General features: G+C 41.0%; 1 protein-coding gene across 4 annotated transcripts in view; it reads left to right on the top strand.

Moving 5' to 3' along the window:
- The window catches only part of LOC130183603 (SH2 domain-containing adapter protein F-like), a 97,142-nt gene extending 83,542 nt beyond the window's left edge, over positions 1 to 13,600 (top strand). For all 4 annotated transcript variants that reach the window (XM_056399360.1, XM_056399299.1, XM_056399449.1 and 1 more), the window contains 3 exons: positions 2,234 to 2,408; positions 2,610 to 2,729; positions 10,054 to 13,600. In XM_056399360.1, coding sequence (XP_056255335.1) covers positions 2,234 to 2,408; positions 2,610 to 2,729; positions 10,054 to 10,240 — 482 coding nt within the window. In that variant the 3' untranslated portion in view covers positions 10,241 to 13,600. The remainder of the gene's footprint in view (positions 1 to 2,233; positions 2,409 to 2,609; positions 2,730 to 10,053) is intronic.
- Positions 13,601 to 17,205: the final 3,605 nt, after the last annotated feature.

Genomic DNA, 17,205 nt, shown 5'->3' with positions numbered 1-17,205 from the left:
ACACATATACTGTATGTTCATCCTACTCGCACTGTATTCCCAGCAGTCAGCATGTAGTTCAAATGGACTGCAGGAAAAACAAAAAAGTCGAGAACTAATGACATCTTTCATGTAGACTACACAGGAGCATCATTTGACTGCCTATAGTCCGAGCATCAGACCCTGAGGAGGCAAAGCTTAAGATCATAGTCTTCTACAAGTCTTGAGGTTAGAGCCACAATTTACCCAGCTGTCATGCAGCAGTACAATTTGGCTGTCATTTTAAGACTCAGCTGTAGCCCTATAACGAACTGAAGTGCAGAGGCCAAGATAACAACAGTAGTTGGACTCATTTGGAATAATCATTTCCATGAGTTTATGTTTAGGGAAACGCATCAGTGAGCTCAAGGCCAGCGAGTTCAACCCAGAGTTGAGTGTGGAGGTGAAGGGGAGCCCCTGGTGGTTGGAGCTCAAACAGCAGCTTTGTGTCTCAGCATCTTTATCTGCTGTTTGATCATGTTCCCTCACAGGCACATGATGTGTTGGGAGAATTACTGAGATTCTTTAGTAAAAGTCATAATACAACAGTTTAAAAATATTTGGTTACAAGTAAAAGTATTTCCACCTCTGATACCAAGATCCCAGGATGCACCACTACAGGTTTACTGTCTCAGTAGAAGTCGCTCTCTTTAAATCTCTATCAAAGCCGATTGGCAATAGAGAGTTACTGTTTTCACCATTTGTATGTATTTTTGAATTTACTGTATCTACAGAGGGTCATGTGTTTGCCCATTTAGCCTCACTTAGGGGTGTCCACAAGCTGAATGAAATTTGTTGATGTGGTGTTGTCTCTTGTAGCCTTAATTGATGGATTGATATTGTCAGCCCCTCCACTCAGCGTGATGTAGGAACACTTGGCAAGCTCACAAAGTGTAATGCAATCATCTGACTGAACTGCCGAGTCTAGACAATTGTAGGCCCATCTCCATCGACATGTTGTGAAGATCACAGTGCCTGTCTGTCTGTACAGTAGCTGCCACGTTCAGCCCGAGTAATTAAACACTAGTTGCAAGACTGGCCATTAGTGACAGAGAACTGCAAAGGAATCTGTGAGCTTCATACTACACTAACTCCTTCCATCAAAGGCTCAGCTTTGATATGTTGATCTTAAACCTCAAAGCAGAAAACAATCTCCAGCTAAAGCTTGTCATACGGTTGATGTAGGAAGCCGGGCCTCCGTTATGGCTTGAGAAGCATGTCAGTAGCTCTAGGTAGGTCTTTCCAACGCAGAGGGTGCTGTGACATCAATTATACTGATGGATGGCTGAGAGGAAAAACGGCTAAAACACACATGTACACACATACAGATGACCACAACCTCCACTGTTGAGCCTTTCATTCCCTTGGCCTCCATAACCCTCTGCCAGAAGTGCAAATTCACTTTCACTTGTCCTCATAAATATTATCTTCTCTTTTGTTCTCATGTTAGCTTTTGTAAATAAATGTAAAGTCTTTTTTTTTTTTTTCTGTGTGCTGATTGGTTGTGAATTTGCCCAGTGACCTTCGCTAGTCATGTCATGAGCACAGGTCACCTCCAGCCCCCACATGCTTTCCAACACTTCCCTGTGAGGCTGCCAAGAGAGCTTGTCATGTCCACAGTTAACCGTGAGAGATTGAAAAGCCAGTTTAATGTTTAACTTGCAGTACTTCATGCGTGGGATTTATGTGCACGTACGACTTTCTGTATTTGTGCATATGAATTTTTCAGGTGTGCTTGTTTGTATGATTGAATACATTTGTGTTCTTAAAGAGTGACATACACTGTAGACTATATGGCTGTATTTACAGACATGTGGTTGTTTGAGTGGTTTGGAGGAAGTTTCCATGTGTGTGTATTTGCTCTCAGTGGAATGTGTACACAGTGGCGGAGAATTGATTTATTTCTCCTCCATTGTGTGTACATGTCCTTCAGCTGGAGGAGTTACACAAAGTGACACTATGTGTGAGAGTGTGTGAAAGCACAACCTAAATTTCAGTTCTCGCGCAGTGCGCTGATCTAGTTCAGTAGAAACATTTACCAGCAGATTACGTCATTTCTTTCACAAATGTCTGCTTCTTGTTAAGCACACTAGCCCTTTCAAGTGACCTTGAACTGATTGTGAATGTTATTTTAGTTGTGGATGTGTTTTTAAATGTTAAACATATCCAGAATAAAATCTTTCAGGTGATTTCAGCATTTTCTTTTTTATTACAGTCCAGTTTGATGGCGTGGAGAAGTCTCGAATGTCTCCTACAAAGGACGGGAAAACTCGCCCCCTGCAGCGACACTCCAGTGGCTGCCTGGTCAACACTAAAATGACGTCACTAGACCACTGCAGCTCCTCTCTCGGGGAGCGTATTGACCCCACCATGCCCCTGGAAAGCCAGTTGTGAGTCAGATCTTGGTGTTGTTTTGTCATGACTGGAATTTTTTAATTATTTAAAATACGCCACTTTTGCCCTTCTGTTCATGTTTTTGTTTTGTGTTCATGAGCAGCTTTGACCCTTGTTGTTTGATTTCCCTTGTTGTCTTTTATTCCTATAATTCCTCTGTAAAGCCTTCTGTCTCTGTTTCCTCTTGGTCACTGTAGCTGGTACCATGGAGCGATCAGCCGAACAGACGCAGAGTCTCTGCTCAGGCTGTGTAAGGAGGCCAGCTACCTGGTGAGAAACAGTGAGACTAGCAAGAACGACTACTCCCTCTCCCTCAAGTAAGGACAGCAATCACATCACATATTGTGCTGTTATAGTAGATACACAAGAGCACATTACAGATGGGTCAAAAAGTAATTGCACAAGCTCCATACAATTTAGCCCGATAAAGTGTGACAGAGTTGGCAAAATCAAGAGTCTGTGTTTGTCCACAGAACACAGAAACGTATCAAGTGTCATAGCAGCTACACGTGTTTACTGGTGGATTACAAACAGTGGACAAAACTAACTTGCTTGTAAAGGTCCTTGTACACCTGTGCCCCAATAGTCTGCTGACTCTGCCTTTTCAGTATGGAAATTAATTTCACCTTTCAGACCTCTGTCTCCCACCTACATCCTGCCTGTTCCTTGTCCTCCTCCTCCCCCTGGTAACCCCTCTGACATCGTCGGCTCCTGGATTTTCTGACGTGCCCTCAACTCAGTTAATAGTGCCCTTCATCAGCAACCCCTGATCTGTGTCACACCCAGCAGAGAGTTCAAAAGAGCCACTGTGATTGGTGTAGTCTAGTCTGACATTTGGTAGAGGTTACTTTAGCGTGAAGGCCCGCGGTTCGGTCACATCCCATTCTTTTGATAGAAATGTACAGCTATGGTGGTTTTGGTTTGATGATTTTCACTTCGCCTAGCTGCCAGGATCAAGTGCCAGGGCAACGCTGTCAGAAACATTACCAGAAATTTGTCAATGTCTGAAAAATTGACAAAACCAACTGTGAAATTTTAATTTCTCAGCTATTAAATCTTAATGTCCTTGTTGACAAAAGCTCTTTTCACTCGACTTTATATGAAGTCCATTTTACATTGCAAGGCAGGCTCAACCATGTGACATTTAGAAAAATCTCCACAATTCTGTGAGGACCTTCGGATGAGATGAAACTATAATATGCTGAGAGACACTGATTAGCCTTTGTTATTACAGCAGAACACATCTAGCTGGAGGCTTATATATCTTGGCAGGGAGACGATGCTTTTCATTGCTCCAACTCTCTTCATGCTGTTGTAGCTGACTCCCCGTCTGACTTCCCGTCTCAGTGACTGATCATCTGCTTAGGCTTGTGCAACTGCTTCTTCTTCTGCCTTACTGACTGACTAAAATCTAACTTACTAACTGCTGGCTAGCCGACCAACTACTGGCTATGACTGATGCTGAACAAAAAACCCTAACCCTGTCTGACTGGTTGAGGACTAGACTCCTCAAACATTCACATTTCAAAACACACACTGTCTCTGTCACCACACAAATATGCACAGCCCAACCATGAGTATGACATTCAAGCAGGCAATAGTTAAGAGACAATCTATATATATATATATATATATATATATATATATTACATCCCTATCTTGAATGTAAACAAACATAAAAGAACTACGAACCAAAAAATAAGAAAATAAACACAGATATGGTAACAGTGCATACACAACCTTTTTGTTTGTGACCTGAAGGCAATACAGATGTTTCCTCTGGGACATCCAGGATAGTCAACAGCATAACAACTATTGATCATGTATCCTATATGGATCCTATATATACAATACTGTAGCTGTACGAACCCCAGAGCATGAACTTCAAAACCACACAAAAACAGCACAATATTCATCCACGCATTATTAAGAAGCAGCTAGTGTAACCAATCTGGATTTTTCATTGTTAGATCATAAACTATGAAACAGGCATGTAAGATGTAAGGTTGTCCCAAGTGGACGAGACCTTTATCTTATCTATAAATTATCACTCCCTATATTATTAATAAGCACAGAACTGTGCTCCAGAACTGAATCACAGAAACCTATAATGATATTTTTTATATATTTTTTTTTTAAGTTGGAGAGAATAAATGAGTCCATCTCTTTATTTTGGTGAAAAGAAAATTACCCAACACTGGGGGTTTTATCTCCTCAGATGAAATTGCTGATTGCTGGATTAATTGAATGAATTAATATTTTCTTTTGAAGGAAGACCAGTAGGCACTGGAAAGTTGCTAAAGATGTTGCCAAGCAACATCTTAAATAAAAGTTTTATTTGATTTAGTGTGAGTTTAAAAATGCCTCAGTAATGGCCTTACTAACATTCATGTATTTACACTAATTCACATCCCACGGCTGTCCGTCTGACCCTCAATAATGAGCTGCACTATTAGAGCAGGTAATAGGCGGGTACAGTAAAGTGTTTTGTTAATGGGCAACTCGGTTGGAAAGGTGAGAGAAGCTTTATTTTAGCTTTACCATCTTCTTGCCACGCCTCTCTGAGCTAAAGGCTATGGTTTGGAGAAACTAAAAGCAAGTTGGGAGTTGATTTCTGTGGCACCTGTAATAGCTGTTTGTCACACTGAGGAGTAGAAGAAGAGTAAAAGAAAAAAGCCATGCTGAGAAGACTGAATTACTTTCAGTACAGTAGAGATGTTTCAATCCTGTGGCTCAGTGGGACCTGTAGCATAGTTTGACCTGGACTTACTCTTACCACATTTGCCAGGTAGTTGACTCCAGGTCCAGCCTAAAGGTCTTTGGGGCCTAAAGCAGAATGGGATTCAGGGGTGACCTGATGGCCTTAAGCAGACTGCAGGCTATGGCTACTATTCCTTCAGTGAATGAGGTTGGCTTTGATGATGGCAAATTTGATAGCAAGGTTGTGAAGAAATTAGCTTCTAAAGAGTAATTAGCTTGGCATCAAGGCCAATGGGTTTCATTTGTGTTAAGTAGTTAAGCAGTTTTTTTTCTATATATTGTAATGTCATGGAAAAGTGCTCACGATTTACTGTATTTGCACGCTGGATATCTGACAGGGAGAGTTCAATTTCATGATATTATATTCAGTTTCAAGTTTATTGGAATTCAGTTAAAACCTAATAAATTCAATATCAAATTATGCCATTCAGTTTTTGATGCAGTTATTCAAGTCGAGCAATTCAAGTATAAATGATTCACATTCAGTTTTAAAAATGAGCAAGTCATTGGCATAGAACATGTTTCCTGAAGGTTTCTGCCTCTATGTGTGTGTGCGTGCGTGCGTGTCGGCATTGATGTGTATATTTGTGTGAATCAGTTCCTCGGCATCGCAGAACCTCATGTTTCGTGCGTTTGGCTTGAGCCTAGAAAACAATCAGCGGGCTGATTCGTGGGAGTGACAGGTGCCGCAGCGCTGCAGGCGGAGGTGATTCTGAGTTCAGCCTTCTCACACGCCTCCCCTCCTGCCACTGAAAATGAGCGCAAACCCAAGGTGAAGATCCTCCATGTATGAGGTTGCTGAAAAATGTATAAGGCCATGAGGTGGCACCTATGTGTATTGCATTATTGATAAAGACAGACGTTGCTCGGACCTTCAGCTTCAGGAGTGCTCTGGCCTGACGGATAGCATTTTCTGTCTGTTGTGCCCTCCTAACCCCTTTTTTCTTTTCACACCCTCTACCTTCCCACCTATCCTTATCTCTCTTTGTTTTCTTTCTGTGGCGAGAAACCTTTTAGGTGTTTGAAACATATTAAAGCCTTCAAAAGTCTCTCAGAGCACAGTGTCTTCACCTCATGAGAGAGCCCTGCACAGCGTGTTTCCACTGGCTGAGCAGAGAAATTGTCAGTGAAAGAAGAAAACCTATCGAACAGGAACGGTTTGATGCCGGAGCACAGCTAAAGTCAAATTAGATAGCGAATTGAAAGAGCAACCAAAAAGTCTTTGCATCTGGAATCGTACTCATCTTAGAAAGACGCTTCATGCTTTTATGATGGTTTTATTATTATTATTATTAATATTATTATTATTATTATAGTCAGACACAAAAGATCAGGTTTCCTTTATGTTGCGCACTTGAGACAAATCAACCAGACTGAACCTAAATGACAGATTTTGTTTCTTAAACTTCTGAGCCTGCTCCACACCACCAACTATATCCGTTTTTCATCAATTGTGTCTTACAGAATGGTTAAGGATCATCCTGGGTAGGCTCATTCAATTTGTGCTCATATGAAATAATGGGCACGCAGGATATCTGATGCCCAGTAATGCTTAAAAAGGTCATTGCTTCTGCCAGGGATCATTATCATTTGGCAGATGACTTTGCCTTTTTTTCTGATGCAATAGATTCATAACACTGAGAACATCATTCATAGAGCAATCCAATACGTCGCAGGGGGAGATAAGCGGTGATTGCTGTCGGGCTGTTCCTGTTTTGAGGTCTACAGGGTTCAAATCAAAGTCATAGACCTCAATAAACAGGACAGCAAACCTCCCCAGTGAGATTAATCCCGATTAGACAATAGAAGCCCACAAACACAGGGATATGATAACACCACAAAGGCCTGTCTTCTCAAAAATAGCCCCGTATTAATTTTATCAGCAGCTGTGCTGTATTGCTGTGTTGTCCTGGTTTCTGTCTCTGCAGGACTGTAACATGATAAGCCGCCCTGAACACAGACTGGAAAATCAGTTGGGGATCTAAAAATTATGCTATTGATGTATTTGCCTTTTTAAGTGTGGCTCTCTGTAACCTGACACCTGTCTCCCAACGCTCTGCATGAAGATTCATCAAACATGCTTAGCAGGGAAGATTTTTTTATTTATTTTTTTTTTTTCAAATGAGCTCTCCTGGCACCACTTGCAGAATGGTGGAATTGTAGAGACCTGTGGCAAGGGAAATTTGTCCTGCTCTCCTCCAATCATGATGAACTTGTTAATGTCATGCTCAAATATCGAGGCCAGAGGCACAGTAATGGACAAGTCTGATAGTTGTGTTTACTTCAGCCTGCAGCTTTTTACCCCAGCTCACCTAAAAAAAAGAAAAAGAAAAAATGTCAGCAGCGAAGTGTTTGAAATATGTGAAATATTTTCCATCATCTGCCGTATACAGTACATAGGGTTCCACAGCTTCATAGTCTGTCTGTCATAATAATTCTAATCACAGCAACATTAAAAGGATTGGACTCATCTGTTGAGATAAAGCATAATCTCACAGGAAGCTATGACTTTGCATTGGTTTGAATATGTTCTTATTCTTGATGGATGACCCTCAATTGAACCCTCTATGTTCTTTGCTTTTTTTTCTCCCCCACTTCAGTGTTTCTCTCTGTGCATGAGGGAGAGAACACATCCGCAGGCTTTGCACATGCAATTACGAGATAAGTAAAGAATGGACTTGCCTCTCATTCAAGGTGCCTAAAGCCCAGTCCTTGCTCCTGTTCTTTACAGATAATGGGCACATCCGCAAATATGTACATGTATTTACAGTGAGAATATATTCAATGACCTCAAAAACAGTAGTTGCTTTAGTTTGTCTGCCTAATTATTCGTGAACCCATATAATAACGAAAATGATAGGAACAAATCTAAGTGGAAAAGCAGAGAATGGCGTTTAAACCTCATAAACACTTGACCACCCCATCTTATTAAAACTGAAATGTGTTCTTTTGCCTGTCACTGTCAGAATAATATTCCCTCAACATACTGCAGGTTTGTTGATTGACTAAATTTCTCCCCTAACTAACTATATGAGAGTCCTGTTCCCCAACAGGACTCGGCTGCTTGTCACAGAAAGGGTTGGTGAGAATTGGTAATGCTTGGGGTTCCCGCTTGTCGTTTTTTTTTTTGTTTTTTTTTTCATTTCATTTCAGCAGCTGGAGTTATATTTCAGATTAGGAAAAAAAAAAATCCAGTGGGAGTTTAGTGTGCTGATAGCAGATGCACATTATGTTGATGAAAGGCCATAATGTCCACTTGTAGAAAGTGAGTGCATAGTATCTGAGCCTACAGCAATCATAACTAGAAGCATTAGCTGCTGATTGAAAAGGCTATTATGCTAATGTATTTTGTAAAGAGAAACAATCAAAATAGTATATTTATTACAGGATATAGGGGCCATTAGTTTTGTATCAGCCCCTTGCTAAAGCTTACTGTTGCATCACTTAACAACCCCTCCCCCCCAAAGAAAGTAATTTTCAATTCTAAGGCTTAAGATTACTGGCAAGGTGTAAAATGTATTGATCGAAGGGTCCTAGAAACACACTGGGAGCTTTTAATTTGCTGTGCATTTATTTCTTGAGCTTAAGTGATTCATCCCGGGGGTTCATTAGCAACATCCTTATGCTCTGGATGTGAAACCCAGACCCTTAAGCAACCTGCCTTTTAGTCTGCTCCCCAGACAGCTCTAAAGTTATCAGAGGTAATCCAGCTTTCAGAACATTGTCACGTACTGTAGGGAGCAGCTACTGCGGGAGTAAATGAGAAATGGGCTGTCAAAGAGGGGTGATCTGCTGAGTTTCTCATATATTCAGGTTCATTCTTACATACCTCTCTCTTTATGTATTATATTTTTAGCCATGGTAATGGCGTTGCTCTAGGGATGGCATTGTCAGCCTGTCTTTCAGTGGATCCACCACTTTGTTCCAGACTGAAATATCTCAGCAACTATCGGATTCATTTTCATAAAAATGTGCACAGATATCCACAGTTCCCAGAAGGCGACACCTAATGACTTTGGTGACCCCCCCCCCCCCCCCCCCCCCTCTTTTTTCATGTAGCACTATCTACAGGTCAAAGTTTAGACTTAGCCAGTGAAATATCTTAACATCTACAAGACAGATTGGCACTCTTGTTTCCATAGACTTTACTTTGTTATGACATGCACATAAAAGTAGCATTCCTAAATTGTTACGGCTGTGGTCTATACTGCTATTTTTGTTGTATGTTTGCTTCTTTTTGTGGCTTGACAGGTGGCGCGATGTGATTATATGCAAATTAGTGTTTACCCGGGACAAGCCCGTGATTGGGGCGCAGCTTTCGCAGTGGCAGCTGATTGGCTCCTGTCCCTGTCCACCAAGACTTAAAGAGCCAAGATGGCGCGGCTAAGCAGCAAGGGGAGAGACCCGCTTCTTCCGCCAGTCCCGACTGGCCACACTTGTTCTCCGCCATGCCTTGTGATATTTTGAGAGTTTGTAGGGGTGGACTGCCTTTTTCTTTATGATCACCTTTTCTCCTGTTTTTGTTAGAGAGGGAGCTTAGTTGATGTATTTTGGTTTGGTTATCTTTAGGCAAGTTATGTTGATGTTTTGTTTTCAGGTAAACTTGTTTTGTTTGTTATTTTGGCCTGTATCCACCCTGAAGTTATAAGTCACTCTCTCCTGTATATAAAAACACCGGTTGTTACATTTAGAAATTTGTTTGTGGCTACTTGGGGAAGATGGGGGATTCCTGTTGTGTCCTGGCCACCCCTAGATGGGATATAACATAAATACTATGCAACAATTCCGAAAATATTTTGTATGACACACACTCTTGATCTTGTTTTTATTGAACTAAGAACATGTTTTCTGTCCCTGTCTTTTGTCTTTCTCTGTCTCCAGGAGCAGCCAGGGCTTCATGCACATGAAGCTGTCGCGGACAAAAGAGAGCAAGTACATCCTGGGCCAAAACAGCTGCCCTTTTGACAGCGTGCCTGAGATTATCCATTTCTACTCCAGCCGCAAGCTGCCCATCAAGGGTGCCGAACACATGTCCCTGCTCTACCCTGTAGCCATCAGGACTCTATAGTGCAATGGGTCACCTGCAGGCATCGGGCCCTGCAGTACTCACTGGACCACCCTGTGGCTCCAGTCTTCCTGTCCTTCTGGACAGAGCCCTCTCAGCTCATGGGAAGACAAACAGTTGCATCCCAAACTGCTGATCCTGACTCACCTCACTGGCCGACAGAATCCAGACCTGTTTTGAAGGCCTACTGCATAGTTTCTCATACTTACAGACTCAATGTTTGCAAGTCTTTGTTATTTTATTTTATGTTATTTTATTTTATTTTATTTATGACAGGCACCCACTTCATTACATCGCAGACTGACTATCTGATGAACATAATTTCATTTACTCTTGAGCTGACTTCCCCCAGCACTTAACACTCAAAGAAAAAAGAAAGGTACAACATTGTAACATTTGTCACTGGGGTGTACCTACTATCATAACTTGTTGTACCGTTTTTCCTACGAGTGCACATCATGGCAATTGTGTATGAACAAGTTCGTCTGATTTTCTTGTTTGGTTAGGCTCTACTGATACTGTAATTGTTTGTAAGGGGACTTGAAGATTGTAAGAGCCGTGCCAGGGAAGCGACTTTTATGAGGCATGTTAAAGGATATTGTCCACATGGGCCTCATACAGTGGCCAGGATATTGAATAAACTGGCCTCGTATGAACGGTGAGTCCCCCACATGGAGACAACAGGCCTGTGAGCTGTGCAGACTGATCTTTCTATCTTGTCATAGTGCATGCTGACTGCTATCCATCACTGAGTGGGTGTATCACGCCAATGACAGTGTAAGTACCATAGTGGTGAGACAGGCAGGAGAGCATGATGGATGGGTCATCCCATCTGACACAGTACAATTGGCTGAGGCTAGAGACCAGAGCCTGTCCAAATGGACCGAATTACCCCCACTACCCCTGCTTAGAATGGCTTTGCATCGGGAGAATGAAATATGCCTGCATTGTCTACCTCAGAAAATCAATTTCATTCGCCCATCTGCAGATCAATAGGTACAATGGGATTGCAGACATCGATCTGCCCTCCCTTCGACATTCCCAATTCCCTTAAAATTGCATTATTGGTTTTAGGAATATGTTTTTTAATACAGTTAATCCAAGTTTTTTTTTTAGGAAAACATTTTCATAAAAAAAAAAAAAGAAGAACAGATTTTCCAGATCAGCAATTGTATGTATAGTCACTAATATGATACTGTGTGATGTCAGTAACAAATGTTTGGTTAATGCCTTATAATGCATGGATCAAATCAGTCCGCGAGATCAGATGATTTCCAATTCTGCTTTTAACGATTGTTCTGTGACTGTAATTTATTCTGGGGTAATTATTACTGATGTGTTACTCCTTTGTGATGGCCCGGCGCCCCCCCCCCCTCGCCCTCACTGTCCTGTGCCGATGTGATCGTGTTTTTGGGACTACTCCAGCCTCTTTTACTGTGGTGCTTTGCATTTTTTCGTTGCTTCAAGTTCTGCTAAATGCACGTTGGCCTCAGTGGCCTGACTCTGGGACACGAGTCAAGGCATCTCCTGACCAACGGGATTGTCAAGCCTCACATGAGAGATGATGGCATATTCTCCTTGGACCAATCACAGCGCAGCCTGTTTGAACCTGATAAACACCTACCTTCAACCTGTCATATTTCCGCTTAGCAGTAAAATCTATCATCTACCCTTTACTTACCAGATGTGCATACATGTGTGAATGTGCGTGAGTGTGCAGGTGTCCCAACGTGTTCACGTGCACGCGGATGTGTATGCAAATGGGAACGTGTGCACAGACTTTCTGAGTCCCAGTGTGTTTTTAACCCTACTGGTACAAACTGCTGACAGTTATTGCTTGAATATATTTGGTTGTCAGCGCCTTTTTTTTTTTTTCTCCCTTAAACTAGAATTCAGCCCAAGGACTCACTAATTTTATTTTTCGTCTTGAATTCACTCATCAACCACATTTGATTTTAGCAACTCATGGGAATGAAATGTCTGCCTTGTGGCCTGCTCTCTGCAGTTTATTGTAACAGATCCAATAAAATTTGAGCCTGCAGCATACAATATTGCTGACCAGTCACAGTAAGAGGGCACTGATTTGAGTGTATAATGAGAGTGCCTAATGCTTGTATGGTCAAACTGTGGGTTCAGAGAAAACCTTTGTCAGTCTTATGAGTTGCAAAATTCAAATGGTTGGTGGTTTAATGAACAAATCCAAGTAAAATTTGAAATTTTGGTGGCTTTGTCCAAGCTGAAAAAGACTGACGCTAGGAATTAGAAGCTGACTTTAGCGAACATGACCACTGTATATACAAAGTCAAATCAATTTTGGCTTTGACTATATCTCCGCTGTGCGCTATGCAACTTTAAACTGCAGTCATTGAAGGGAAGATGATTGGAGTGTGTGCCTCCACCAAATGTTAACATGTGATGGTACAAAATGTCCACAGGGAAGTATAATATAATCAGCAGGATGACCTGATTAGTAAAAGTGGCTTGCAGAAAGTGGGATGTATAGAGTCGTTTATTTTGTCAGTGCAGTAAGTGAGACATGGCTGTCATCAGATGAGTACAGTATGTCACATGAGGGTGTCTGTTTGTGTGATGAGGCAACCTCTACAGCTTTAGTAGGGAATAGTATGTTGTTGCAGTGGACCTATGTTTTTCCTTGAAAGAAGATATCCTAAGAAGAAATGCAAAATTTAAAATAAACTATAAGTGTGTTGTATCTTTTATGTTTCTAAATGTTCCCTGTTTAAGAGATCAAACAGTAGAGGCTCTTTATTTAGTTACTGCTGCTCATGAGTATTTCTCTACTGTAGGAAAGAGCCTGAGTATGATGGCCACACTGCCTAGAGAGAGAGAGGCCTTAGCTTTGAGAGAGAAAGGGAAAACGGGGAGATGGAGGGAAGGGGAGGAATAAGGGAGAGCCAGAGCGGAGGGTGTGAGGACAGGGGTTAGGGATTTGCTGCAATCAGCAGACACACTCTTTAAATTCGTATATTTCTATTACGAGAACCTGAAAGAGCCCTTCTCCTCCCTTAGAAGTGTCTTAAAGTGAGTGTGTGTACACACAAATGTGCATGCATGAAACAGTGTTTGTGTGGGTGTGTGTGAGTGTATTTGTGTACTGGTGTAAGCAGCCATCAGCCACTGACTTGCCCTGTGTGTATTTTGTGTATCACTTTACTGTGGTAAAGTGGCATGTATGAGTTTCCTTTGTGTACATTTTCGTGCCACGTATGTATGCACTACTATAACATATCTCTGTACAGTCCCTCATGGCCAAATGTATATACTGAATGTATTGTATGGGGACATAGAGGCATCAAGGTTCAAAATAAATAAAATTGGGTTTATGAGTTAAATGCGATCTGATATTTTGATTACCTTTTTCTTGTTGTTTCAGATGGACACACCACAACAAAGCAAACACATAATTATTTATTGGGAGCAAAGGCCCTTCCTGTATCTTCACCGTTGCCGGTTACCATGGTGAAGCCCTTCGATAAATAGTGAAGAGCCTCTATTGTTTGAGTCAAGGACAGAATGCTGGAGCTATTATCAAGCCAGTACTGCAGCACTTGTTCGCTATTGATCCACTTTGTAGCACCGTCCTGTAATTTTTTTTTTTTTTTTTCACTCTGTTGTTCATGCCAGCAGCATTTGTGTGATGTGTCTGTCTAAAGCTTGCTTGTCCATATTTCCTACAGTTAGATTCCCTGTTTCCAGTAATCACACCTCTGGCCCTATTTGATAATTAAGTACTTTTTTAGCAGCATTGTTCGCATGCGAGCTATTTCTGTCCATGCTGTGAGTTTAATTAAGTGGAAATCATATATGATTCTTGGTATTTGAAGAAAGTCTTTGCCTCAAGTAAAGAACAGTAATGTTGATTTTCAGTGGTAACAGTCTTATGTTTCCTGAAACGACTCTATATTACTGATTATGGTAAAAAATAGTAAATTCTTTGAAATAAAAATGCCCATTCAATATTCATGTATTACTGAAAACTTAATTCTCCATATTTGTTTTATTTTAGTTTTAATTGTAAGTTCACCCAATTCAAACTTACAATTCAATTATGATTTTGAATTCATTAACTGCAAGTTTACCAACTGAATACTATGTCTATTTTCCAAATAATTAGTTCCTAATTACATAGCTCAGTAGACATAGACAAATACAGACAAACCTATGTTTTATTTATTGGTGACAGCAAAAACAAAACAAAGATGTAGCTGATTATTGTTGTTTTCATTCTTTTATAATATGTTTTTATACAGTATATAAAACTACAGTCAGTATGAATGCATAGCTCTACAATTTGCACTGTATTCTCCACCGTGACTGCAGCTACTTTTCAGCTAGACACATCACTATGATACTTACAAGCTATCACACCCCTTGTGGTGTTACGGCTACATGTGCACGCAACTACTCAAAGTCCAGCATTCAGTACTGGTGAAGGCAATTTTGACAGTGAACTCACTAACCCCTTACCCTAATATCACTTTCAGAGCTGTTGCATTGTGACAGAAAAAAAACTGTTTCTATGGAGCACATTTTTTGCCAACAAACAGGCATTCAGGAAGGGGGAATGATAAAAGGAAACGCTGAACATTCACAACCTCTCGAGCCATTTGATAACAGGCAGCCCCTGTAACACACACACCTCAAGCTCAGAGCCAGACAGTGAAGACCTTTGTCTTGGTGTCTCTGACAGAAAGATGTTGGCAGCTACAGAAAGTCAACATTTTTATAAGGCGATGAGTGAAACCAAATATGTTATTGCACCAGTCTTGGTGTTTTTGAGCAATTTTTTAAATGGCTGTGCAAAATAATCATCCAACTTCTCAACAAAAATGCAAAAAAAAAAAAGAGATAGCATTGTTCACAAAGAGCACTGGCTCCACATGTCATTTCAGATTCAGTAGTTGATTGTCTTTATCTCACCAGACTCAATTGGATCCAAAATTTCAAACAAGGAGTGAAGTTGCTATTTTAAGTTTCCATCCCGACTCCCCATGTGGTTTCTGCATGATCTCTGCCTCTCCCTCCACAGCAGCTTCTGTTCTCCTCCAGAGAAGCTCCATCAAGGGTTAAAGCACCTGGGATGAAATGCATCAAAGAAGCTTTTGTGGACAAAAAAAAAGGGAGTGCTGAAAAAGAAGGGGAAGAATAAAAACCATGGCTTGAAAGCAATGAATGGGCCACAAGGGTATAAAATGGCCTTGTGTCCATCAGAAGCTCATTTCATATTCCGCTCAGTCACACCGGGCACAAAACAATCTCAGGTAACAGGCCTTATGTTAATAACACGTGAAGTGCTTCTTTTCAGAAAGACAAAAGCAGATGGAGTGCATTATACCAACCCAATCCTTCCCTCCTCCTCTGGCACGTCAGAGGATTTTATCTGGAGAGAAATAGCGTTGGTATTGTTCTGCTTGTCTGTAAAGGCTTGATTAGAGGAGCTTTTACACCATTTCAAAAGATCCGGCATTGATGATTTCGATTGGCTTAACATATTGCCTGTAATGACATGGTGCAGAACCTTGCTCATTACCTGAATCCCAGGCCACTGTGGGAGTAATTGGGCAGATTTGTGCCAGCTTCAAAGCTCCAGGCTTGGTTCATTAGGAAGCAACTTTCTACTTGTTCATGCCACTTCCTCTTCCTGCTCAGAGGTGTTTTTTTTCACAGATGTGCATCCACCGCCGTGTCACTGAGGTAACTTTTGAAAAATTAAATGAGCACGGAGAAAATTTAACAAACAGCTATTCAAAACCTAAATGACCATGGGCTGACGTGCGGTGAAGGCACACCGTGGTAATTGCGTCGAAGAGGGACTATAGTGATCTCAAAAATAAGGTAGGACTGTAGATATGAAAAAGCTTATGTTCCATTATTTCTGCTGTCTATCTTTAAAGTCAAAGATGGCGAGTACCAACAATGGTTGCCCCCGTTATAAACAAAAAAACAAACAAAAAAAACCCTTAAGATTCACCTCTCTCGCTCTCTCTCATGTTGGATTTTCAGAAGGGATTTCACTGCACTTTGAACAACATCTTTTTTCGTATAATTTCAAAGGAATGAATATACTCTTCAGATGTTCTTGGAATAGCCATGTATTATATAGTTAGAGGTGATGAAAGAGTTGACAGGTGCAAACAATACTTATCAGTTCATATACTGTACTGTAATTTCAGTTCTCCTTTGTAAGAGGATTTAATACCAGGCAAGGCCTGAGAGACTACATATAGTCAATACTACTTTGAAGTATATTCACAGTTGACAACAAAAGGAACATAAACATCTTCTTTTCTATACCATATGTGTGATGCTATTTCACACACCATTCAGTGTCTCCATGACAACTTCACATGGTGATTTGCCACAATAAATGGTTTAGAATATCCTGAAAGCTGCTGTTAAGAGGCCTGAGATGATAGTCTCTGCAGTAAAAACAGTAAATAGACATGATATACTACAATGTGCATCGCTAAAAACAAATGACATGTCTAGATCTAAAATCAATGCAAAACTATTCCACATTATCCCTGCTTGGTTTTATTTTTTTTTCTGGGCAAACACAAAAGTCTCCTAAATTTGCTAGAACGGCAATGACACTTTTATTCACTATTGTTTTGTTGAAGCTATGACACCGTTTCCTTCAGCGTGGTGGAAATGCTTTTTTTAAAATACCCTTGGAGGCAGTTGGGAGGTGGAAATTGCCCGCAGGTGTGCATGCATATAAAATGGTAATGGGGACAGACGGACACAAAGCGCTGTTTGGGTGCTGTGCTCATGAAAGGGCAATCCACTGATTGAGCTGTCACATTCACAGATGCAGTAATAAAACTAAGCAGGGCAATTACTGTAGATGGAGAACGGTAGGTAGCAGAGGGGGGCACGCAATATGTCCTCCCCTAAAATACCCTGATGGGAGACAACGAGACAAAGCAAATGTAACCGGCTGTAAT

Source organism: Seriola aureovittata, chromosome 1 (assembly GCF_021018895.1).
Source record: "Seriola aureovittata isolate HTS-2021-v1 ecotype China chromosome 1, ASM2101889v1, whole genome shotgun sequence".
NCBI classification, from domain to species: domain Eukaryota; kingdom Metazoa; phylum Chordata; class Actinopteri; order Carangiformes; family Carangidae; genus Seriola; species Seriola aureovittata.
The sequence above is the reverse complement of the archived record's forward strand: the minus strand, read 5'-3'. Positions and strand labels throughout refer to the sequence as shown.